The sequence below is a fragment of the Hemitrygon akajei genome, chromosome 7 (genome assembly GCF_048418815.1).
Source record: "Hemitrygon akajei chromosome 7, sHemAka1.3, whole genome shotgun sequence".
Taxonomy (NCBI): Eukaryota; Metazoa; Chordata; class Chondrichthyes; order Myliobatiformes; family Dasyatidae; genus Hemitrygon; species Hemitrygon akajei.
The window spans coordinates 83,399,078-83,425,501 of record NC_133130.1 but is presented as its reverse complement, the minus strand read 5'-3'; the positions used below and the strand labels follow the sequence as shown (position 1 = coordinate 83,425,501).

The 26,424-nt window shown below is 41.6% G+C and overlaps 1 protein-coding gene across 1 annotated transcript in view; it reads right to left on the bottom strand.

Annotated features, from left to right (window-relative positions):
* Positions 1–3,015: 3,015 nt before the first annotated feature.
* tmx4 (thioredoxin-related transmembrane protein 4) overlaps positions 3,016–26,424 on the bottom strand; it is a 70,544-nt gene continuing 47,135 nt past the window's right edge. The window contains exons 3-8 of the mRNA XM_073051323.1: positions 20,463–20,508; positions 18,918–19,046; positions 18,227–18,272; positions 9,673–9,774; positions 7,428–7,491; positions 3,016–5,319 (exon numbers count right to left, since the gene is read on the bottom strand). Coding sequence (XP_072907424.1) covers positions 5,048–5,319; positions 7,428–7,491; positions 9,673–9,774; positions 18,227–18,272; positions 18,918–19,046; positions 20,463–20,508 — 659 coding nt within the window. The 3' untranslated portion in view covers positions 3,016–5,047. The remainder of the gene's footprint in view (positions 5,320–7,427; positions 7,492–9,672; positions 9,775–18,226; positions 18,273–18,917; positions 19,047–20,462; positions 20,509–26,424) is intronic.

Below are 26,424 nucleotides of genomic sequence, written 5' to 3'. Positions count from 1 at the left end.
TCTTCTCCTCCACCATCAGGTTTCTGAACGGTCCATGAACCCTACCTCACTTGCATTATTTTAAAAAAATTTATTGTAACTTACAGTAATTTCTTTTTGTGTCTTGCACAGAACTGCTACCACAGAACATCGAATTTCATAACACATGTCAGTGATAAGAAACCAGATTCTGATTCTGAAGTTGAAGCGATCACTTAAATTGACTGCTTGTGAATAGCTCTGATATTCCATGTACTCAGGCATTGTTATAAACATTGCAATTAGTTTAAGAGTCTTTAAAATACATAAACATTTAAAACAGTCATGCAGACTTCAAATATTGAAATAGCTCTTACTGTTCTGTTAAGAAGTCATCTCTCACCATTGATTTGGTGGGACAATGGTTACAACAGGTCTAACCCAACAGTCTAAGTGGGCATAGTTCTCAGCCTGGAAGTCTGTACTGACCCATTAGACTCCATGTGATCTCCTGGGGCTAACAGGAGTGGGGGATTGTCATAAAGTTTTGTTTTTAAACTGAACATGTTATATTCTTGCCAAGATGTAAGAGTGATTCAACAAGGGTTGCATGTGTGTTTGGAGGGTGGGGATTGCTTAATGAGGAACAGCTCTGAGATCAATGGGATGCCAGTTCGAAATCACAGATTTCCCAGTTTTAAGGTGCGGTACAAGTAGTGGGCAACAAATCTGCATACAGAACGTAGGCTGGCTTGAGTGATGCTGTAGCAACAACCCCACCCTCAACCTCAGCAAGACTCCGATCGAAGGCAATGGTGAGCAGCAAGAAGCTTCTGGGTGTCAGCATCTCGGAGAATCTATTCTGAGCCCAAGACATGAATGCAATCACATACAAGGCACCCTAGTGGCTCTACCTAGTCAAGAGTTCGAACAAAGTTGGAACGTCACCAAAGACTCTTCCAAGTTTCTACAGATGGAGAGTGAACAGCATTCTGACTGATGTGGAGGCTCCAATGTACAGGATCACAAGAGGCTGCAGAGGGTTGTAAACTCAACCAGCTCCGTCATGGAAAAAACCCTCCCCACCATTGAGGGCATCTTCAAGGGGCGGTTCCTCAATAAGGTGACATCCATCTTGTTGACCTGCACCATCCAAGACATGACCTTTTCTCATTATTACTATCAGGAGAGAGGTATAGGAGCCTTAAGACCCATATTCAATGATCTAGGGGCAGCTTCTTCCCTTTCTGAAGATGAACCCATGAACACTACTTGATTATTCCCCATTTTTAGCACTCACTTTGTAACTTACTGCTATTTTATGTCTGTCTTCTACTGCTGCTGCAAAGCAACAAATCTCTCTTCACACAAGTCAGTGATAATGACCTGATTCTGATAAAAAGGGGAAAGGTAGATCGCATTTTATGATGTGCCTCATTATATCGAAAATGTTTAACATGCAATATATTCCCTGGTAGTAATATAAAGAATTGCAGCTACATTTCCCTTCTGAAGATGGAGGAGTAGAGTCTGGTGAGGGGAAGTCCCCCCCCCCCACGGACCCCTTGGTTAATGGTAGAGGTCCTTGGCACAGAAAAGTTTGGGAACCCCAGCTCTAAAGCAGCAAAAGGGTTAATTAAACCATTAGGGGGCGCACAAGTGACAACAGTTCTATGTAAATAAATATGTTAACACAACCTAATGTATGGACCAAATAACACTAAGAATTGTAAAGAATTTTGGACTGTGTTTATTCTGTTTATATATATTATCAATAAAGATTTTTTGGGAAAGAAAGTCTATTGGGTGTAAGGCATTTGGATTTACAACATTTTTCACAACACTTTGATGTCACTCTACATTCAAGGGCTGTGGAAATGCTGAGGCTGGTCTTATCCAGCATTCTGATAACTGCTTAGCATTAGATTTCAGGCTTCACATCTCTTTAAGCTGTTGTAGGAGTTTCCCGGGTATCCATTGTCCTGCAGTTGTTTCTGTTCTGTTGGCTCTCTGCACCAAACTGATTGGGGTATTACGTGGGTTTGCTCAATCTTCTCAAGTGACCATCCAAAATGTCTTCCTATATACGAGTACCTTCTTTAATTTTCCATCATTACTTCTTGCTTATAACTCCGCACCATACCTTTCCCATTACCTCCCCAAAACAACTGCACAGCACCGTTTACCCCTCTACAATAAACTATTTTTCCTATCCTTCCCTTTTCACAATCACACCAGTGACCCCTTCTCCGGTGATAGACCCTTTCCTACACCCATGGAATTGTTTTCTCCCTCCTACCTCACTCCCCGTCTGATTGATACCCTCCGGAATGGCACATCACAGATGAAATCTCTCTCTCACACACACTGCGATGAGTGTATGTGTTTGAAAAGTTGGAACATTTCCCCCTCCACCCCCAAGGGCATTCCAGGATGTCCTGAGCTGTGTCCACAACTCTGTGCAGTTGCCATAACAAGCTATTATGCACCCAGATAGGATATTCCATTGTGCATCGATAAAAATTGGTGAGGGTCGATAGGGAAGTTTGGTCATGGTCAATTGTTGGCCTGCTCTGCATAGTCCAGTGACTAGCTAACATGCTCTTATGTGAATAAAAGCTCCCTGACTCAGATCTGAGATGTCAGCGATGAAAAGCAGCAAACATACATTTTGTGAGAAGACTTCCTCCAACCACTGGAATTGGGACGACATTTTGATGGAAACATCGATCAGAAAACCATCAATGGTCAAAAACAATCAGGCTTAGAGATTACAGCTATCCTGGTGAAACGTGTGCTCAATGTGCAAAACTTGGGCAAAGATCTTTGGAGTAGTCTGTGGTAGAAGCCCAAGAGAAAAATAACATTCCCATGGAGAATCCTGGAAGGGGAGGGGGTGGGTAAGATGACATACCAGAGCCTGCTTGACACATTTGATATGCCTGTCAATTTGCATTTCCTGTGTGCAAGTCCTTGAATTCTAAATCCATTAAATGGTGCAATATGCAGAACTCAGCATCAAATGGCAAGATCATTCAGAAATAAGACAAGCAGAAGTGTACAAAGGCATACTTTATTGCATTTAACAGAAATAAAGAGGTCGCTAGAAATATTACCTGTATTGTAAAAAGTATGTCTCTCCTTCAAAAAATAATAAACAGAAAGTGCTGTGCCAAAGTGATTATATACATTCTGCCTTCTAACAGGTACTGCTGGTAACGTATTGTAAAGCTCAAGAGTAAAGGTGGTACCATTAATCACTTGGTCCATGACACTTCCATTTTGCCTGGCTTTACAGTTATAGAAGCATCTACATCTTTGAACTTCAACTATATTCATCAGTTAGCACTGCACAGCACAACAATAAAAGTTCTGAAAATATAAAGACGATTGAATAGCCATTTTGTTTTGTTTTACAGATGCATTCATCATGGTCACAGTGTAGAGACATGAAAACTTCCACAAGCCTCTACGTGACTTGTAAACAAGGTCAGCCAAACTATGGGCAAAGCAATAAATACAAAATATAGCAGGTACTTCTGTCTTTATCTTACAAAACAGGTACATAGTGGACACTATTCTCGTAAAATACAAAAGGTAATTTTAAAATACAGCCTTCTGTACCCTCATAATACAAATCCAGAAAGAAATATTCTTTACAAAAATAGTACAAATCTTTGCAATGCAAACCCAATTTTATAATGAGAGAGGATACCCACCAAAAAGCACAAGTTCTGTTAAAGTCATTAGAAAAACACATGGGTCATGCAAACTTGCCAATATATTGCTTGAAGTAATTTAAATGATACATTCCAGAATATAATTGCATTTATTTTCCAAAAATCAATGGTTCCCTGTTCTTTGAAAGTTATAATTCCACCCACATGCACCAACAGGTCCTTTAAATTTATCAACAATTGATGAAAACCCCATGTAACCTAGCACAAAAATCAGGGAAAGTAGTGCCTGTGCTTTATGAGAGTTGAATCCTTCACATATGGGAGGAAATATAGGGATGCTTCTAACCCAAATGTAAGCTGCATTGCATCTAGACACCAAGGTTCACCCAGATTGATGGTTTTTAAATTTAGAGAAAAAAAAACAATATGATTCACACTAATTACTGTGTGCACCTAAAAGGGACAGACTTCAAAAGGGTGGTGATTGGGGTTGGCTCCATTTCTGCAGCAGTCTGAACTCACAAAACAGATTAATCAGGAACAAGAATTAAAAGCCACCCACAATCAGATACATTCCCGCTTGAGGGCCACAAATGCTTCTCTTTCCATTCTGACAGAAAACTTTAACCCCCCCACCCCCACCCCATTGAGGGGAGGACCTGTACATTACTGACAGCTAGCGGTGCCTTTGCAAATAATGCAGTGTGAAATGTACAAGTGTTCTTCAATTTATAACATTTCTGAAAGTCACCAAGCCATCCACTGCCCAAAGTTCCAACAGACGCTTGAGTGTCTCATAACTCACCCTTGTCAAGTTAAAAGTGCAACAAAAAGAACCAAAAGTTCCAACTAATCTATTTCCATTAATACAAATCCTACTTTTTTTTTTATTTAATTTTACCGGTTAATTGAAAACACATTTCCAAGTGTAATGTGCCAAAAACTGCACACTGACTGGACTCAAAGTAACATATGTTGATGCTTAAACCTTCCAACTTCTACCTAAAGATAGAATTCCTATTAAAACGTGTGTTGTAACAGGATGTAGAGGAAGCCCAGGGCATCACTGGTTGGGGCAACACTTCTATATACTGTTGACTAACATATTATTTGCTTTAAAGATAACCTCTATTTGCACGTGTGGACAGCAGCTAAAGCATACTTACTGAACAGCTGCTGATCTCATCGGCATGGAATATTCATTAAGCCGTTAAAAGGAAGCTTTAAAAATACCGCACAGGTATACCCTGCATATTATATTTGTTCAAGATTGTCTTAGCCAATAAATTCAGAAATGAAAAACAAAAACTGAATCCAAACAAGCCAATTTAAAGTTTTTAAAAAATTGGTTAAAGTCCCCAAAAGCGTAACTCTTTGGTCCAATTTCTGGTGATTTATTAATTGTAGATTTAGGAGTCTTCCTTTGGTTTTCTCTTCCTGACCACGCTGTCCTCTTCGTAGTTGGAAGATGTTGCTTCCAACTCCTCCTCGTGTTCACTATTTTCAAGATCATCCTCAAAAGGGGAATCTTCTCCACTGACCTTGTCACTCAAGCCATCCCCTTCTGCCTCCGCTTCCGACCCATTTGCTTCCCATTCTGGAACATCTTGACCTTTCTTCTCCGCTTCATCAGAGTCCTCCTCATCAGCTTCGTTTTCTTCATTTTCTCCTTCAATAACCTCTGTCAATAAAGACATCAGACATGCAGTATTCTCAGAAACAATCACTGAACTATGTAACAGACTAGTGGCCACATGTTAAATTCTGTTCACCATTTCACAACGTAGCCAACAAACAGTTCCTAAATACCTGGTGTCCCATGTTTTAAGAACATATTAAACCATCTCCTTACCCATACCGCATCACCCTTGCACCAAGAAATTACTCTGAAAGCTTTACCAATACTGAGAAAACATACAGCACACAGCCCAGCTTTAATCAGACAGAGAAGGTTCCACATCATTTCATTGTTCCCTCATCACCCCTTCTCTCCAGGCCCCCACGGGTGCACTCTTCCACAAAGCACTGTGTGCCCAGCATGTGGTCAAATAATGGCCTGCTCCTTCTTTTCCATCTTGGCATCTACAGTATACAGCAAGTGAAGCAAACTTGTTAAGTTTGACTCTCATTGACAAGTGATCATGTGAAAACTGGAAGCTTGGTAAGGTGCGGACTCACAGATACTGACACACACTTCAATAACATACTGCACCATTAGTTACAACATTATCAAGTTGACTCTTTGGCCAAAGGACGGTATGCAGTTAGTTTCTGGAGGTACGAGAACACTGAAGAAGAATCTAAGTGAGTACCTACTGATCCAGGAAGAAATGTGCAGTTACCTGCAACAATCATAACTACACAACCAAAAAGCAAGTTGATTAGTTCTTTTATCATCCATTTACCAGGGCAGTCCGATTTAGGCTGACATCTCACCACAGTTGGGGAGAGATTGGACCATGGTTCCAACACTTCATGACAACAAGTGAACGTCAGATGAAAGGTGACTGGACTCAGCTATGAACAACCCCATCACACATCCCACAATCTCATTAGTTGACCCATACTCATCAACCCTTCCTGCCTTTCAGCCTCCAATCAATCACTGGCCACCCGGACTTGGACACCAGGAATCAGCCCTAGTCTCAGCTCCTGCAGCCCTCCAGGGAGCAGTCTGAGCATCAAGTACTGGCTTGGGACTCAAAGAGCCTCTCTACCCACTAACCATAAACTCAAAGAGCTGGAACAAAGCCCTGATCATTCCTGCTCCAGCCTTCTTTTGCTATCTTCCTCACATGTAAGACATTGGTTACATTTACATCATTTATTATTATATTGTAATTTGCCCTTTACTGTGCCTATTGTCTTGCTTATTAATTATTGTACCGTCTTGCACTGTTTTGTGCACTTTATGTAGTCCCATGTAGGTCTGAAGTCTAATGTAGTTTTGTGTTGTTTCATGTAGCACCACAGTCCTGGAGGAACATTGTTTCGTTTTTACTGTGTACTGTACCAGCAGTTATGGTTGAAATGACAATAAAAGCAACTTGACTTGACTTGATGTACGTGAACTTGAGTCATTCACGATAAAGTCAATGTCATGGAAGACAGTGGCTTTTGAGGATGGGTGGGCAGGAAATACGTCAGCGTCTTTGCGAGCTTGACGTTTTCCTCACAATGATGAAAGGTGAACAGATCATTTTCTGCGGGAAAAAAATCAAAATCAGTTTTTATGTATTCCTTTGGAGTGGCCTGTAGGGTCACCATTAGAGCAGTATGGCCAGGTATCATGTCAAAGGCACACATACAGGTGCAATGAAAAACCTGCAGCACTATCTCAGGCCCGTTGCATCAGAACTGCATGGGGGGGGGGGGGGAGTGGGTGTGGACTGGAGGAGGGAGAGGGGGAGTGGTCCTCCCAAAGTTGCTGCTTAACCTTCCTGAGTTCCTCCAGCAGTTTGTTTGTTGCTCCCCACTTCCCTGGCCACCGCCTGATGATAGAAACTAATTCTCCAGCATCTAGGCAGCTCCTCAATACGGCTGGCTGTGACCTGAAAACAGGGCCAAAAATTCTCGCAGGCCCTGCAGTGGGGTCGTCTTGCTCCTTGCACCCATTCGTCTTCCCCACAAAAACAGCAGCCCACGTGCTAAAGGAACCAACTGACGAATCTGCATTCTGATCAACCCTCATAAAAGCAGAAAGGGGTGTGGACAGCAACGGGGTGCAAGCTTACTGCTAAGTGTACAACACAGCAGTGTGAAAGAATACCCAAACCAAGATGCTCTTACCTGCTGCTTCGAGCTTACGTTGACGCTTCGGTGGACATAAGCAATCAGCAATTAAGACCAAAATCTAAAGAAAAATGACATAATTGATCACCGACTTCTCAGGAAATGGTTAATGAGTTGACATTCCAACATTACACCAACAGTCGTGCAAGGACAAGTGAAGATCAACAGAATGGCTGGCAGAACTAGTTGAGCTGCTACCTCACACCTCCAGCAGCCCGGGTTCCACTGCTGACTGTGTGGAGTACGCACGTTCTCCCCGCAACTGCAAAGGATTTTCCCAGATGCTCCAGTTTTGACCCAAAGCCCAGAAAATTATCCCCAGAGAGTATGGGAGTGGTAGAACCTGGAGGCAGAGGGAGATGGAAAAAATGTGCAAAGAAAGATAATTTGATATATGGAGGATTGGTGTGTATGAGGTGTTTGATAGTCAGATTACTTATCTAACTTCTATACTGTTTTGAAATATCAAAATAAAAATTATTAAAATTACAATCTGAATCTGCACTCATAATTTACTTAGAATCGCAAAAGGGCACAGCTTTAAATAAAATCACAAGGGACCTAGAGAATACAATAAATTTAAATGTCACAATTATAAAATGTTACATTGTTGTAATTACTACAATTAATAAGTGATACTGCATAGTCACAAGGTATACAACACAGGCACCAAAATAAATTTGACCTTAGTCAGAAGCTCTGAAGGTGAAAAAGACAGTAGGCACTGAACTCTTGGTCATTGGAAGTGGCCTTTGGAAATGCAGTTTACAGATTATATTACATCTGGTCAAGCACTGGAGGTAAGATTGCATGGGACTGAAACTTGCCCAAGTACAAATTTGTTGAAATGGACACTTTTTGGAGAATTGAGTAACAAATCTCACTCCTCCACACCCCTGCTTCATTGCTGTTCCCCCGTCCTTGTCTGTGCTCCATTACTCTTTAGCTCTATACATAACATCTTGTCCTCCAAAGTTCACTGTTTTCCTTGCAGCTACGCCTTCACGCTTGTAATCTCAAACAGGGTTTTTAATCTTTCTTCTTTGAGCCGCTTAAAGAAATACTGCCGCTACTTACAACGCGCTGGGATAGAAGTGTAAAAGTTAAAAAGCTGAAAAAGATCACAGGGACTGAAATAGTAATAAAAAGAAAGCTTACAACAAGCACATATCACAGAAGTGTTGACCAATACTTGTTAAACTTGTTAGGCCACAAGATTAGCAGACAGCAGCAGTTTTTAAATCATCAGAAAAACTCCATTAAGTGAGGATAATTGGGATGGTACTGGACTAGTTGGTTTTTCAAATTATTTTCATATATTCACTTCTTTTTGAATGTTACAAAGTATTTTTCCAGTAACTCTGATAAGCTTAAAGAAACATGGGAGCCAGGTCTCAAATGAATTGGAAGGCTGGTGTGAGAATAAAGGCCCCAGTGAGTTGGAAGACAGCACAGCCAACATCCTCTGGTGGCAATCACAATATTTTCCCCCAGAACAGAGGAGCCCAGAACTAGGAGGGTATAGGTTTAAGGTGAGAGGGGTGGAACTTAAAGAAGACGAGGAGCAAGTTTTTCCACAGGGAGAGTTGCGAAATCTAGAACCATCTGCCAGAGGAGCTGGTGGAGGCAGATACAATTACAATTAAAAGCTGTACTGATGGGTACTTGGATAGGAAAGGAGTAGAGGGATGTGTACTCAATGTGAGAAAGTGGGATCAGCATGAGTAGACTTCACAGTCCACATGGGTGAGGTGGGCCAAAGTCCCCTTTCTCTGTGCTGTATGTCTCCATGAGTCTACAAGCCCAGATGCCAACTATCAGAGTTTCTGGATAGTCAGTCAGCATTTTACCTCATAACATAACCCAATACACTTCACAGAAGCAATCAAATAGGACATGATGCCAAGCCTCAAGAGAAGGAATCATAAAGATAGGTGCTCAAACATTTGTTCAAAGTGATAGGCTTTTAAAGGATCGCCTTAAATGAAGAGGCCGAGGCAGAGATGGTGAAGTTTCAGAAAGGGGTCTAGCCACGTACAGTAAAAATTGCAATTGCATTGGTGTTGGCATGTTAAGAGCGTGCGCGCAGGAAAATCAAAATATATTACTAGCACTGTATCAGTCTGGAATGCAAAGTGAATTTTCTCTGGGAAAGTCAACAGATAAATTTACAAAGGGTTACCAAGTATCTTAGAATAAGCATGGCTCAGTTCAGATTATCAAGTTGGGGACACCAGCTTACCAGGCCGAGGATGAGACCAACCACGAGAGTAGCCAAAGCAAAGATGATGTAGGAACCCCAAACTGGAATTCCCACCGTATCAGTCAGGTAGCTATGTAGTTGCTGTAAATCAAAGAGAAATAGATGATTTAGTTTTCTTCAGGGCTTCCCATGTTAATGCTACGATCTTCACCTTCCTACTGCTTACATTGGGGGGGGGGGGGGGGGGGGGAGGACTTCTAGCATTTCTCAGGATAACCTGCAATCCTAGCTGTCTCTAATGAGAATCTGGATATCTTTAATAACCATCTGAACCAGCAACACATGCAAGAATTGCAGTTCCAACATCTCAGCTGCAGTGCCGGTGCCATTAACAAAACAGAGGCAGTTTTATAAATCACTCATGTTATTGAACATGTATCCCTATTTTCTTTAAGAAGGTCTGAGAATGAGGCCTAAACGTAGGCACGTACTACGAGAATTCTCCTTGAGGGCGGCACGGTAGCACATTCGCTTTACAGCACCAGCGATCACTGATTGGAGTTCGATTCCCACCGCTGTCTGTCAGGAGTTTGTATGTTCTCCTGTGACCGTGTATGTTTCCTCCTGGTGCACCAGTTTCATCCAACATTCCAACGATGTACACTGTTAGTGAGATGTGGGCATGATTATGTTGGCACCAAAAGCATGGCAAACCTTGCAGGATGCCCCCAGCACAATCCTGGGGTGAACTATGTTGGTCTCTACTGCAAAACAATGCACTATATGTTTTGGTATTTCAATTTAAGTTTGACAAAGACAGCTAATCTTCATCTTTGAGTTGATCGAACATCAAATGCTTTGAACAGTTGCTTGAAGCCAATTGGTTGGCTCTGCTATCCAGAATTTTCACTGCAGTTTTAGCCCAATGATCTTGGCAAACAGGCTTTGGCAAAGCCACCCAGTGTGTACGATATAGGAACACCAAATTTAAAAATAGCTCTAATATTCAGAGATGCAACAAAGATTTAACACCACAGAAATGCTCTATTCCACGAAATCAAATTAAACATACAAATAAGGGGGAATCTGCAGATGAAAATTCAGAGCAACACACACAAAATGCTGGAGGAACTCAACAGGCCAGGCAGCATCTATGGAAAAGAGTGAACAATCAATGTTTCACACCGAGACTGTTCATCAGGAGTGATGAAGGATCTCGGCCTGAAACGTCAACTATATTCTTTTCCACAGATGCTGCCTGGCCTGCTGAGTTCCTCCAGCATTTTGTGTGTGAAGCGCACAAATAGTCAGCAGCCGATTCTGCAGCAAAGACTGCACCTTCCCATCATAACAAACTCAACACCACGCATATTACTCATTTCATTTCACAGCCTTTTGCAGCAGTACTATCAAGCAACGTCTGACCAAATCATTTAAAAAAGGACAGATAACCAAGAGCTTGATCGAAGATGTAGGTTTAGCAAAGTGCCTTGGTGGAGGTCCTTTTGTAGCAAGTGTTGTAGCCAGTGGAAACACTGCCCAGAGTTCCAGTACTCAGGAGTCTGCCCTAAACTTCAGTGCTGTTTGTGTGGAGTTTGCACGTTCTCCTGGTAATTCCTCCCTGGTCCTCTATCACCCTCACACACGTAGATTGGAAGATTTATTGGCCACTGCAAATTGCCCCAAGTTTGTACTTTATGTGAGCGGTATACTCAGGGGAATGTTGATGGAACTTAGTGGAGAATAAAATGGGATTAACATAGAATTAGAGGAAGGGGTTCCCAACCTGGGGTCCAAGGACCCTTTGGTTAATGGTAGTGGTCCATGGCATAAAAATGTTTGGAACCTCAGGATTAGAGTAAAAGGATAATTGATCAGCCTATCTCCATTGTGTGTCACTCTAACTCCGTAAGAGGTGAAAGGAGAGAAGCAGAAGGTTTGGTGAGAGTAGTCTAAAGCTTAGAACCATGGAAACTGCAAGAACTGTCCCTACTGTGGAGCAATCAAATTCAGATATGATCCAAAGGCTAGAATTTAACTGTATAAGAAATGTATACGGTTGTGGAGTTAGCGGGAGGTAAATCTTGAAGAACCCTATAAACAAGGATGTGAATTTCAAAACTGAGATTCTGCTTTACCAGGAAACACAGGAGCTCAGCAAGTACAATAGTGCTGGAACAGGACTTCACACAAGTTTGGTCAGAGGCTCTGCAGTAATTAGCCTCAAATCTGAGTCTGGACAATGACATGCTGGAGTAATGAAATCTACAGTTAATGAAGAAGCGCAAAGCTTCAACATCAGGTTAACAATATGGCAGGAATAGGTCAGCAACAAGACCATCTGAGCAAGTCCAAACGCAAAATCTGGCAAATGCCGGAGATCCAAAATAAAACCAGAAGGAAAAAACTAGAAATATTCATCAGATAAGGCAGTAGCTACAAATAAAAAAAATTGAGTCAAAGTTTCAGTTTGTTAGTTTCAAAAGTTAGTTCCTAATTGCCACTTTCCCCCAACTCTAAACCCTTACTATATGGCTAATTTAAAGCAAGTTAACATCTTTTCTTTTAAAATGAATTGCAAATTATTTTTAGCATCTGTTTTAAAATTGAAAAGTTAATGAATATTAAATTTGGGAGGCAGTTATAAAACAGCAGAGAATTTGAGCAAGGAGTGTTGTGTGCTACAAAAACATTCAAAGCCCTGTAAATTACTTTGCACATCAGATCAGTTTAACCAGATTTGCCATTTGCACTGTGCATTGCAATAACACGCACAAACAGAATCTTCAGACCTTCGTGGCAACTAATTTGCAATCCCATCTGTGGAATTGGCCATGGTAACTTGTTCAATTTCTTCTTTGGTGACTGAGCAATTGCAGAATCTTAATAGAACTGGACTGATTTTCATAACGTACTCTATTCAAACTGAACATTAAATAAAAAGACAGGTTAAAGTCATTGAGGTTGCATGATGGAGCCCATCCATTTGCTGTTTAGTTTCAACGTAAATTCTAGACCAACTCTCACAATTGAACTGAGATTGCAACCTGTGTGCTTGTTAAAATCCAAACCTTCAACCCCCTGGGTTAACACAAGGGCAGCCTGCTCAAAGGCAGTACTTCTGAAGCATCACTTTCATGCCCCATGACTCTCTTCCTCTTAAAAAAGCTTTTAGTAGCTTCTTTGATATTAGTCGCCAGCTTCCTTTCATAATTCATCTTTTCCTTCCTTAGTTCCCTTCTGCAAGTTTTGAAAAGCTTACCAATCCTCTATCTTCTCACTAGTTTTGGCTTCCTTGTATGCCCTCTATGCCTTGTATACAGGCCTAATGTGAGCAAATGAAGTAGAGGGATATGGACCTCATGTGGGCAAATGGAGTAGAGGGGTATGGGCCTAACATGGGCAAATGGAGTAAAGGGATACGGGCCAAATGTGGGCCCCATCACTGCTATTTCAACACACACATGAACCAACACTATTTAAAAACTGCTTGCTCTAAGCAGTGCTGTGTCTAAATGCCACACAATCACACATGACCAACGCTAGCTAGAAGCTGTTCAGCAAATGTCTCCATCCTAATTAAGCGACGCAGTGTCCCAAATAAAGGAAATCCTGGTTATTTTCTCAATTAGTTTTGGTTCGTTAAGAGTTGTCTCAAATAAGCAGCTGTCCTGATTAACTGAAGGCCCAATTAACCAGAATATGACAAACAATATTGGGCCCAGCAAACTTCCAATCAAGAAAACACCCCTCTGCCTTCTAACACCAATCTATTGACATTAAAGAAAAACTGGTCACCTTCTATGGCAAGAGAATGACCCGTTATCATTTGTCTGAGCATTCAGCTCAAGTGGATGCCATGGGTTTAAACACTGGCAATCAGGCTTCCACAATTATGACGACACTGGAGATACACAGCATGTTGGGCGAAGAAGGGGAAGTGGAGAGAGGAGAATGGAGAATCTGAGACGTCGCTGGATTGGAGTATTTTAGTTAAAGGGAAAGAATGGATAGGCTGATCAAAGGAGCCGAAGCAGAGACCTGACGGAAGTATGTAAGATTATGAAAGGTGGTCTGACTAAATAACTTTCACGTCTTAGGGGTATCCAAGACAAGAGGGCATGGGTATAAGGCGAAATGAAGAAGCTTTTAAGAGGATCTGAGGAGTATATGTCTTTTTAAATACTTGGAACTTGGAACTTGTTGCAACTTGGAACTTGCTGCAAGTGGAAGTGGTGGAATCAGATATAAGTAGTCATTTAAGCAGACACTTTAATGGGCAAGGCATTGAAGGATATGGGCTAATGGGATCAGTCAAATAGGATTAATGTAGATGGGAGAGAAAGATCAACACAGACGTGGTGGGCTGTTCAGCCTATTTCCATAATCTACAAGTCTGTGACAATGACAGGAATTGTTTTGGGTTGGCCCAAATGTTTTTTTCCCCCAACGGAGTTCCAATGTTGCATCTAGATTTTGTGTTCAATTTTCTGCCAAGCATGAAAAAACTACTTGACTGGAGCAGAGTAATTCCTTGAATAGTGAACAGTAGATTTACACATTTTCACTGTCATCTTTGGGGTATGCATTTGAGTCAAAACCCTTTTCTTTTGCTATGACTGCACAGCACATTCTGTGTTTAGCAATAAACTATACCAGTATTACTCGAGTGCATTTTAAGCAGCTTAATTTTGCCCGATAATATGTTTTGCAGGAAAAGCTTGGAGACCGTGCGAAAGGGATGATCGGCAGGTGATAGAGAAGGGACGCATTCAGACCGATGGTTTGAGATGTGTATTTTAATACAAGGAGTACTATGAACAAAGCAGATGAACTTAGAGTGTGGATCAGTACTTGGAGCTATGATGTTGTGGCCATTACAGAAACTTGGATGGTGCAGGGGCAGGAATAGCTACTTCAAGTGCAAGGCTTTAGATATTTCAGAAAGGATAGGGAGGGAGGCAAAAGAGGTGGGGGCGTGGCACTGTTGATCAGAGATAGTGCCACACCTGCAGAAAAGGAGGAAGTCATGGAGGGATTGTCTATGGAGTCTCTGTGGGTGGAAGTTAGGAACAGGAAGGGGTCAATAAGTCTACTGGTTTTTTTTTTGGTTTTTTTTACAGACCACCCAATAGTAACAGAGACATCGAGGAGCAGATAGGGAGACAGATTCTGGAAAGGTCATAATAACAGGGTTGTTGTGGTGGGAGATTTTAATTTCACAAATATTGATTGGCATCTCTCTAGAATAACAGGTTTAGATGGGGTGGAGTTCGTTAGGTGTGCTCAGAAAGGTTTCTTGACACAATATGTGGATAAATCTACAAGAGGAGAGGCTGTACTTGATCTGGTATTGGGAAATGAACCTGGTCAGGTGTCAGGTCTCTCAGTGGGAGAGAATTTTAGAGATAATGATCACAATTCTATCTCCCTTACCATAGCATCGGAGAGGAACAGGAACAGACGTTAGGGAAACTTTTAATTGGGGTAAGGGGAAATATGAGGCTATCAGGCAGGAACTTGGAAACATAAATTGGAAACAGATGTTCTCAGGGAAACGTATGAAAGAAATGTGGCAAATGTTCAGGGATATTTGTGTGCGGTTCTGCATAGGTACATTCCAATGAAACAGGGAAAGGATGGTAGGGTACAGGAACCGTGGTGTACACGGGCTGTTGTAAATCTAGTCAAGAAGAAAAGCTTTCAAAAGGTTCAAAAGCCTAGGTAATGATAGGGATCTAGAAGAGTATAAGGCTAGCAGGAAGGAGTTTAAGAATGATATTAGGAGAGCCAGAAGGGGCCATGAGAAGGATGGCAGACAGGATTAAAGAAAACCCCAAGGCATTCTACAAGTATGTAAAGAGCAAGAGGATAAGACGTAAGAGAATAGGACCAATCAAGTGTGACAGTGGAAAGGTGTGTATGGAACCAGAGGAAATAGCAGAGATACTTAATGAATACTTTGCTTCAGTATTCACTATGGAAAAGGATCTTGGCGATTGTAGGGATGACTTGCAGTGGACTGAAAAGTTTGAGCATGTAGTTATTAAGAAAGAGGATGTGCTGGAGCTTTTGGAAAGCATCAAGTTGGATAAGTCACCGGGATTGGACGGGATGTACCCCAGGCTACTGTGGGAAGCAACGGAAGAGATTGCTGAGCCTCTAGCGATGATCTTTGCATCATCAATGAGGACAGGAAAGGTTCCGGAGGATTGGAGGGTTGCAGATGTTCACTTATTCAAGAAAGGGAGTAGAGATAGCCCAGGAAATTATAGACCAGTGAATCTTACTTCAGTGGTTGTAAGTTGATGGAGAAGATCCTGAGAGGCAGATTTATGAACATTTGGAGAGGCATAATATGATTAGGAATAGTCAGCATGGTTTTGTCAAAGGCAGGTCGTGCCTTATGAGCCTGATTGAACTTTTTGAGGATGTGACTAAACACATTGATGAGGGTAGAGCAGTAGATGTAGTGTATATGGATTTCATCAAGGCATTTGATAAGGTACCCCATGCAAGGCTTATTGAGAAAGTAAGGAGGCATGGGGTCCAAGGGGACATTGCTATGTGGATCCAGAACTGGCTTGCCCACCGAAGGCAAAGAGTGGTTGTGGACGGGTCATATTCTGCATGGAGGCCAGTGACCAGTGGTGTGCCTCAGGGATCTGTTCTGGGACCCCCTACTCTTGGTGATTTTTATAAATGACCTGGATGAGAAAGTGGAGGGATGGGTCAGTAAATTTGCTGATGACACAAAGGTTGGGGGTGTTGTGGATAGTGTGGAGGGCTGTCAGAGGTTACAGCGGGATACTGATAGGATGCCAAACTTGGCTAAGAAGTGGCAGATGGAGTTCAAACTAGATAAGTGTGAGGTGGTTCATTTTAATAGGTCAAATATGATGGCAGAATATAGTATTAATGGTAAGACTCTTGGCAGTGTGGAGGATCAGAGGGATCTTGGGGTCCAAGTCCATAGGACACTCGAGACTGCTACGCAGATTAACCCTGTGGTTAAGAAGGCATACGGTGCATTGGCCTTCATCAACCGTGGGATTGAGTTTAAGAGCCGAGAGGTAATGTTGCAGCTATATAGGACCTTGGTCAGACCCTACTCAGAGTACTGTGCTCATTTCTGGTCACCTCACTACAGGAAGGACGTGGAAACCATAGAAAGGGTGCAGAGGAGATTTACAAGGATGTTGCCTGGATTGGGGAGGATGCCTTATGAGAAGAGGTTGAGTGAACTCGGCCTTTTCTCCTTGGGGCAATGGAGGATAAGAGGTACCTGATAGGGATGTACAAGATAATGAGAGGCATTGATCATGTGGATAGTTAGAGGCTTTTCCCCAGGGCTTTTCCCCAGGGCTGAAATGGTTAGCATGAGAGGGCATAGTTTTAAGGTGCTTGGAAATAGGTCCAGAGGAGATGTTGGGGTAAGTTGTTGTTTTAATGCAGAGAGTGGTGAGTGCGTGGAATGGGCTGCCGGCGGCAGTGGTGGAGGCGGAAACGATAGGGTCTTTTAAGAGATTCCTGGATAGGTATATGGAGCTTAGAAAAATAGAGGGCTATGGGTAAAGCCTAGGCAGTTCTAAGGTAGTGACATGTTCGGCACAGCTTTGTGGGCCGAAGGGCCTGTATTGTGCTGTAGGTTTTCTGTCTCTAACATATTCCAGGAACAGAAACCAGCATATGAAGAGTAAAATTACAAGAAAAAGTGTATAATTTATAGGCATTCTTCTGAATTTACTGGATTAATGGATAAACCAAGTATAATAATTTAGAAGAGGGATTTAGTGGAATAGATACTGCAAAATGTCTTTCCCTGATGGGAGAATCTGGGCAACAGGGTTCAAGTGAAAAATTACAGCTAGGCTGTTTTGAAGTGAAATCAGAAAACCCCAGAGAATATAGCAATTCTGCAGCACATTCCCTCCTGAGGCTAGGAAAGCCTTGACAATAGCAGGCTTTAAGTTTAAGGTTCATTTTTATCTGATAAAGTTATCAAGGGATACACAGCACAGGGAGTTGAGTGGTGCTGAGGACATCAATCACTGACCATCCCACTCATGTTCCCACACTCCAAAATTATCAGAAAGCATGTTTGTTTTAAATCTGATTCCCTGCTAATTTACTCACAACTCCTTCAAGAAAGTAATTTCCAATGCCACTTTGAGAATTCAATTAAAAATGGCATTATAGTCCATAATTTGGAGACATCAATAAGATTTGGAGAACGGTCTGCTCATAAATCACTGTCAATTACATCTATCAATTCATTTCAATGGAATCAACCAATAAATCATCAGCTGGGACAGAACAAAAGCCAGACAGAGTCAAAGTCTCTGGGACACCTGACAATTAATTCCACCAGCTTGTGGGCCTCACCATCATGACAATGAAAGCAGTACAGAATGCAGAGCGAGTACGCACCATTCATGCCCACTTATGTAGACCATTTCGCATTCTGGCAACAGTTAAAGCACTGACTACTTTTAGCTCTGACTGTTAAACAAATTTATTTATTTGTTTGTGATATTCTGTGTCAATAGCAGATCAATTACTCTGTGAGGGGTTTTGTTTGGCTGACACTTACTCTAATCCATACAGAGAGCTGGAAAAGACCTGCCATTCCAGACATCCTGAAAGAAGAAGAAATAAAGCTAATTAATAACAGGAACTAATTAGCTCTGCCATAGCGTAACAAAGCAGCTGAACAGAACATAACCATTTGATCATAGGATAATGGAGTCAAAAATCAGCTAGCATGGCTTCAGTGGGGCAAATAGTCTCCTGAGTCGCACGATTCAAAATGGGAAATGGTGAGTGCGAATTAAAGCTCAAATTGTCTTCTAAACCTGATGATCAGGAGAATTGAGATCTTCAGGATCAGCCTTGTGACTCCTGCTGGCTATTATTCTTTTAACCTTTGCTACTTTCCTCAATTATTTATTTCATTTCAAGCATTTCCCCACCTTAGCCATGTGCCATATTTTCCGATTTCACTGACCATCCATGTAACATCTCATCTCTGTTCCCAGTTCCTTTTCCACCCAACTATATCCCAAGAAACACAGCAAATGGCACAAGTCTGGCAAATCCATTCACCGGTCTCGGAGAGCAAATATCTTCATAAATAAATGACTCGGGCAAGCAAGAGCACACAGCTTTTAAAAAGTATACTAATGAAATATACTTCACTCTTTTACCTACAGAGCTAACATGGGTGCTGTGCAAAATCAAATCTGCCTCTTTTTGCCCCAGTAGAAAGAAATGTAATCACTTACACAATGGAAGATGGAGATTTCCACCCACTGATCGACTCCACAGCCTCCCATTTCTTCTCCTTAATGAAGCTTCGGAAGTCTTCCAGCATCCGTGCACCGTGGTACTTGCGAAAAACCCCTTCTTTAGCACTGCAAAGAGAAAGGCGTAAAGTGCTTCAGAACCGAGATGTCATCAGCACACCCTGAAAGTGAGACTCACAGCATTCAAAACAATATGATTAGGCAACTCCCATCAATGTACGTAACCAAGATAAAATGGAGGGAGTTTCAATGTGCTGCACACAAGAATTGAAGGGAGTCATCGATCGTCGCTGCACAGAGATATGCCTTTCAGCCCACAAAGTCACTGCCAACTATCAAGCACACATTCTAATTTTTTTTTGTTTCTCAATTTTCATCAAATTACATTGAGACTCATTCCATTTTTTGTTTTTATTTTCCAATATTGCTCAATTTTCCCCTATTAAACACAGGAGATCATTTACAGAGGTCATAGAAATACGATGAAAATCCCAAATAGAGCTCCATCAAAGAGTAACACAGAGAATTAAAGAGCCAGCAATGTTAGCAGATTGATAAATGTTTCCCCGCTAGGGCATCATGCACCAACAGTTACTTTTAAAACTGGACAAAGCCCATGCTCAGTTTGCAGGATGCCGAAGTACAGGATACACAAAGTAAACCCAAACTTGAAAGCAACAATCAAGAGCAATTATCGGACGCTCCCTTGTTTATCTCCCCTTAGCTCATTTGCCAGCTTTATAGACCGCTTCTAGCACAAGGCAAGGCCAGGCTTGCTACAAAAAGCACCTTGAGGAGCAGTGTTCAAGAGGTAAGAGTCTGAGAAAAGTATGTAATTAAAGAACGTTAACCCAGAGCTCAATAATTATTCCACCTACGGGGCAGTCTGAATCATAGAGTTCCCATATTTGCTGCTTCGTGGTCCCACAAGCTAAATTTACTGCAGAACAGATTATTTTGTACAAAAGGACTATGACATCAGAACTGTTTCCCATCCCTCTTCATTCAACATGATCTTGCCCTGTGCGTGAATTAACTTCCATTCAAAATACATTCATGTTCCTTACCTCACTAATTCAAATGTTAGAATACTCCACATTCTAATCAATCTCTTGGACAATTCCTCCCGAGTCATTTGTGCGGATATTACTTATTGTGTCTCCGAGCTTTGCTCTCACTATAACAGAAAACATTTTCTCTACTTCTACCCCTATCATCACTTTCCACCCTCTTCAAGACTTCAAAACATCTGGATTAATGTTGCTGGCGGATGAACTGTCATCAAAAACAATCAGGCTTCAATCATATCAGCTCCAGCTAGGTTTGAACACTGATGCCTGGTAACTGGAGAACAGTGGGGAAACGAGTATTTTCTTCCAGGTTTTTGGTTGTAAATAATCCGATCATTCCGACAACTGGTGGAAATGACGCTTTGCATCGATAAACCTGATATTTATCAGTAAATCTAACACAGCATTAAGAAATGATAATGGAAAGAAACATCATAATACTCCTTTTACTTACTGATAAATGGTTGGCAAAGTCGTAACAAAGAAACGGCCACTCAAACCTAGGGAAAAGATTTTGAAGAAAAGCATTTATGACAGTATTGCACTCCAATGCCTTATCATAACACAAAATTATTGATTTTTGAAAAGATACAAATTAACTTCACACTTACACATCATGCCCTAAGAGCATTCATATTTTTAACAAAAACCTTGCATTTATACATCACCTTTTGTCGTCTCGGGACTTCCTAAACCAAATTAAGTACAACTGTGACAATAACATGTGTATTCCAGTATTTGCCTTGAGCTTTAATCATTTGAAAGGATTTAATTCTTGGTCCAATTTGGAACTCAGTATAGCCATAAGCAAGGCACGGTCACTATTTCATGTAGCGATTTAGGAAACATACCGATACACATGGGCGAGACAGGAGAGACAGATAAAGCAATGCAATCTGCATTCCAGAACAACTCTAGTTAAGACGTCTTGGTGATATGGGCTCAGGCCTTATCCAGACAATTGCTTTGAATGCTACTGAACACCCTGTCTGTGTTGCATGTTTACCTAATTCAATCAGGACATGACAAGAATAACACAAGGGCATTAAAACTCCAGAATACAATAGCATAAGCAGCACAAAGCAGAATTCTAGATTGTAGAACAAAAATCCCTTTATGTAGAAATTCAGTTTCACCCTTGGTTGACATTTTAAATGTATTCTGCCAAGGAATCACCACAGAGAAATGCGACACTGGGACACACCAACTTTAAGAAAATGTGATCATGATTTATAAGCAGCAGAACATGTTTGCCAAGCTCAGAAGTGTCTTGACACTTGTGCACTGCTCATTTCTCAGCGGGCGGCAATCAGCACAAGAGGTCAGTCATTGGTGACGCCGTAATGTTTAAAATGAGCTCCAGTGTTTTTCAGCTTTTTACTCAATGGGCGGCAATCAGCGCAAGAAGTTGTTCATTGGTGAGGCAGAGCGAGGTTTAAAAAGAACTTGGGAGCTCTTTGGCTTTACTCTTGGTGGGCAGAAATCACTGGGGGGGTCAATATAAAGAAAAGAGGTGCAAGTAGCACAGCCATTGTTGGAGCAGGGAATTGTAATAGTGGTCCAGCTTTGGCTCAGCAGGTTTGGGCAAGCTCATGCTGAGGCTCTAAATAAGTAAGGAAGGAAGTTTCAAAAAGCTTTTTTTCCTCTGTTAGGACATAGCTAGTGCGCTGAGAATGGCCCTGGAGGTAGTGGGATGCTCTTTACGTGAGATGTGGGAGATTTGGGAGAACTCCAGTCTTCCTGGACTACATCTACAAGACGTGCATCGATCGAGCTGTGTTAAGGAACTGGAGCTGCAGCTCATGCGTGAGAAAGAGGAGGAAATTAGTAGTAGGTACAGGAAGGTAATCACTCTTTAAATTGCAAGAAGCAGATCCCTGGGACCGTCAGGAGAAAGAAGGGGAATAGGCAGCTGGTGCGGATTACCCCTGTGGCCATTCTGCAATAATAAGAATACTGCTTTGGATACTGTTGGGGAGACGAACTACCAGGAGAAACTGCAACGACCAGGTCTCCAACACAGTGCCTGAAGAACTGGTGCAAGGGGGTAGGGTTTCAGATTTCTGGACCATTGTGGTCTCTTCTGGGGAAGGTATGCACTGTAAAAAAGAGGCTGGCTTACACCTGAACCCGAGGAGGACCAATTTCCCTGCGAGAAGGTTTGCTAAAGATGTTGGGGAAAGTTTAATCTAAGTTGGCAGGGGGATGGGAACCGGAGTGATAGGGCAGAGGATGGGACAGTTGGTACACAAGTAGATGCAGTGTGTAGTGAGACTGTGAGGAAGGACAGGCAGGTGATAGGGCAAAACTGCAGTCATTAGGATGAGCTTTAGTGTAACAGGGTGCCAAAATCAGAAAGAGTGATTAATACAGGACTGAAAGTGTTATATTTGAATGTACACATTATACAGAAAAAGATAGATGAATTTGTAATGCAGTTAGACATTGTGGGCATCTCCAAGTCATGGCTGAAAGCTCATGGTTGGCAGCTTAACATCCAAGGATACACATTGTATTAAAAGGACAAGCAGGTAGACAGGGAAGTGTTGTAGCTCTGGAGGTAAAAAATTAAATCAAATCCTTAGAAGGAGGTGACATAGGATTGGAAGATGTAGAAACCTTGTGGGTAGAAGTAAGAAACTGCAAAGTTATAAAGACCTTGGTGGGAGTTAAGTACAAGCCTCCAAAACATTGGCCAGGAGGTGAGCTGCAAATTACAAGAGGATATCGAAAAGGCTTGTAAAACTGGCAATACGTAGGTAGGCTGGGAAAAACGGGTGGATGTTGGATTCAAAAGAGAGGGAATTCATAGAAAGGCGACTTTTTTAGAGCAGCTTGTGGTTCAGCCTACCAAGGAAACAGCAATTGTGGACTGGGTGTTATGTAATGACTCAAATTTGACTAGAAAGCTTAAGGAAAAGGAACCCTTAGGAGACAGTGATAATAATACGATACAATTCACCCTGCAGTTTGAAATGGAGAAGCTAAAATCAGAGGTATCCATATTACAGTGGGAAAAAAATGGAATTACAGGGACATGCAATACGAGCTGGTCAAAGCTGATTAGAAGGGGACACAAGCAGGGACGATAGCAGAACAGCAATGACTAGAGTTTCTGGGAGAAATTCGGAAGCCACAGGACAGATACATCCCAAAAATGAAGTAGTATTCTAAAGGGAGGGTAAGGCAACCATGGCTGAGAAGAGAACTCAAAGACAGAGTAAAAGAAAAAGTGAGAGCAAATAATATAGAAAAATTTAGTGAGAAGGTGGAACGTTGGGAAGCTTTTAAAAATGAACAGAAGGCAACTAAAAAGACAAAGAGAGGAAAAAATGAAATATGAAGATAAGCTAGCCAATAATATAAGAGGACTAAATAAAGTTTTTTTTTCCCCAGATATATGATGAGTAAAGGAGAGGCGAGCATGAAATAGATATCAGACTGCTGGTAAACGACATTGGAGAGGTAGTAATGGGGGCCAGAGAAATGGCAGAGGAACTAAATAAATATTTTGCAACAGTCTTCACTGTGTAAGACACGAGCAGAATGCCAGAGATGCGAGAACGTCAGGGGGCAGAAGTGAATGTTGTTGCCATTACTTAGTAGAAGGTGCTTGGGAAGTTGAAAAGTCTGAACGTAGATACGTTGTCTGGACCAGATGGACTACAACCCAGGGTTCTGAAAGATGTGGCTGAGGAGATTATGGAGGCATTAGTACAGATCTTTCAGGAATCACTAGATTCCGGAACAGTTCCTGAGGACTGGAAAATTGCAAATGTCATTCCACTCATTAAGAAGGAAGGGAGGCAAAAGAAAAGAAATTATAGGCCAAATAGTCTGACTTCAGTGGTTACAAAGTTGTTGGAGACAATAATTAAAGAATGAGGTTTCAAGGTATTTGGGGGTACATGATAAAGTAGGCCAAAGTCAGCATGGTTTTCTTCAGGGGAAATCTTCCCTTACATATCTGTTGGAATTCTTTGAGGAAATAACAGACAAGATGGACAAAGGAAAGTCAGTGAATGCTGTTCATTTGGATTCTCAGAAGGGCTTTGACAATGCACTGCACATGAGGCTGCTTAACAAAATTAGAGCTCATGGTATTACAGGAAAGGTACCAGAATGGGTAGAAGATTGACTGACTGACAGGAGGCAAAGAGTGGGAATAAAGGGGGTCTTTTCTGGTTGGCTGCCGCTGACGAGAGGTGTGTCACAGGGGTTGGTGTTGGGACCACTCCTTTCGTATTGTATGTCAATGATTTGGATGAAGGAATTAATGGCTTTCAGGCCAAGTTTGCAGAGCTTACAAGGATAGATGGAAGGGCAGATAACGTTGAGGAAGCAGAGTGTCTACAGAAGGACTTGGACAAATTGAGGGAATAGGCAAAAAACTGGCAGTTGAAATATAGTGTAGGGAAATGCATGGTCATGTACTTTGGCACAAGGAATAAAGACATAGACCATTTTGCAAATGGGGAGAAAATTCAGAACTCAGGAAACACAAAGGGTCTTGGGAGTCCTCATGCTGGAGTCCCTAAAGGTTAATGCAGGTTGAGTCAATGGTAAGGAAAGTAAATGCAATGTTAACATTCACTTTGAGAGGACTAGAATTCAAAAGCAAGGATGTAATGCTAAGGCTTCATAAGACATTGATCAGACTGCATTTGGAATATTGAAAGCAGTTTGGGGTCCCTTATCTAAGAAAGGATGTGCTGGTATTGGAGATAGTCCAGAGGAGGATTCACAAAAATGATCTTACTGCAATGGGGAAATAAAGATGACAGATCAAAGCATTCTGGGCTAATTTTTGGGCACCGTTCACATCACACAGGGTTATGACGTGTGCAGTGATGATGAAAGGGAGAAATGACTTTCAGAGTATGTTAAAACACACTCCAATTTTCGCAGTCCTTTTTCCCCCTCACTGGCCCAGAACACGAAATTGGCACAAACAATTCAGGATATCTGCAAAATGATTTTTCAGTATGACTTGCACAAAAAAGGTACAGTGGGTCAATGAGCTTATTTGCTTTCAGCTCAAAGTTCTTCCAAGGCAAGAGAAAAGTGTGCTCCCAGTAAAGCTAAAATACTGGTTTCACGACAGTATCTTTCTGGGATTAGATCTACAGGAAATTATAAGCAAGATAACAAGACTGGATCCCTTCAGATCAGTCAACCAAAGGATTATATACCCATTCCACTAGGTGGTGCAATTACATTGGAAAACTGGAACGTTGTGAATCAGGTTTGCATCATTTAGGATTAATAAATTGAGTTTGTTGTCAGATGCACAAGTATAGCGAGGTACAGGTTCAATGAAAAACTGTCTTCCAGCAGTATCACAGGCACACAGGCTCAAACACATATACATAAAATTATACAATAAAGAAAAAGACTCTGCAAAACAAGACATTACTGCAAAAAACCACAATGCTTACCCCCTCCCCTCATAGCAAACTGAGCTCTAAAGCTGATAGGCCTGGGAACAAAATCAACTTTCTGAGATTACAGAGAGCTCCTGTAAAATATGCTGCTTCAATTTAATAATTAAATGCACATGGAGTCACTTTGTACCTCTTCTGTTCTGGAGGCTAAGATCAGCCCAACATACACTCAGAAAAGGTAAAATTAAGAAAAGGAAAACCCATTTGCATATGACTGGTTGACAGAACAAAGAATATTACAACACAACCTTTTGGCTCACGATGTTATGCCGACCTTTTAACCTACTCTGAGATCAATCCAACCCATCCCTCTATTTTTCTATCATCCATGTGTCTTTACAAACAGGTCATTCCTGTCGTCAGTACCAAAGATTTTACAGACCGGCTTTACACAAAGATGTAGTCCTAGTACAAACAAGTGGGATTTGTGCAGAAGGTTTTCATGGGCATTGTGAGCCGAGAAACCCCCTTCTGTAGCAAAATAATAACAAATTGTTGGAGGGACTCAGCAGATCAGGCAGCGCCAGAGGTGGTAAAGAAATAATCAAGGCCCTACTTCAGGATTCAGAGTGTAGAACGAAGGTTACTGACTTAAAGATGAGGGCATGGGTGAGGCAGGAACCGACAAACAAAAGGTGAAACAAGTTGTGGATGGGCTGTGTAATTTTATGACTCTTGTTTTCCCTCCTTCAGATGGGGGGGGAAAAAACAACTTATCTTGCTCAAAATGCAAAACACAGGTACCATTTTATTGAAGGAAAGGTGGCCACATTATCTTTCTTCCAAAAGCTAATTAGAAGAATTTAAGGGCTTCACAGAAAATGCAGATGCAAGGATTTCTCTTCCACCTAAACTGCATACACAATGAGTTAAGAGAAGTTTGGTCCTCCAGAACTGTTAAATTGCTCGCATTATGTTGCATTTTCAGGGAGGAAATGAATTGAATTGAACCAACTTTATTACTTACGTCCT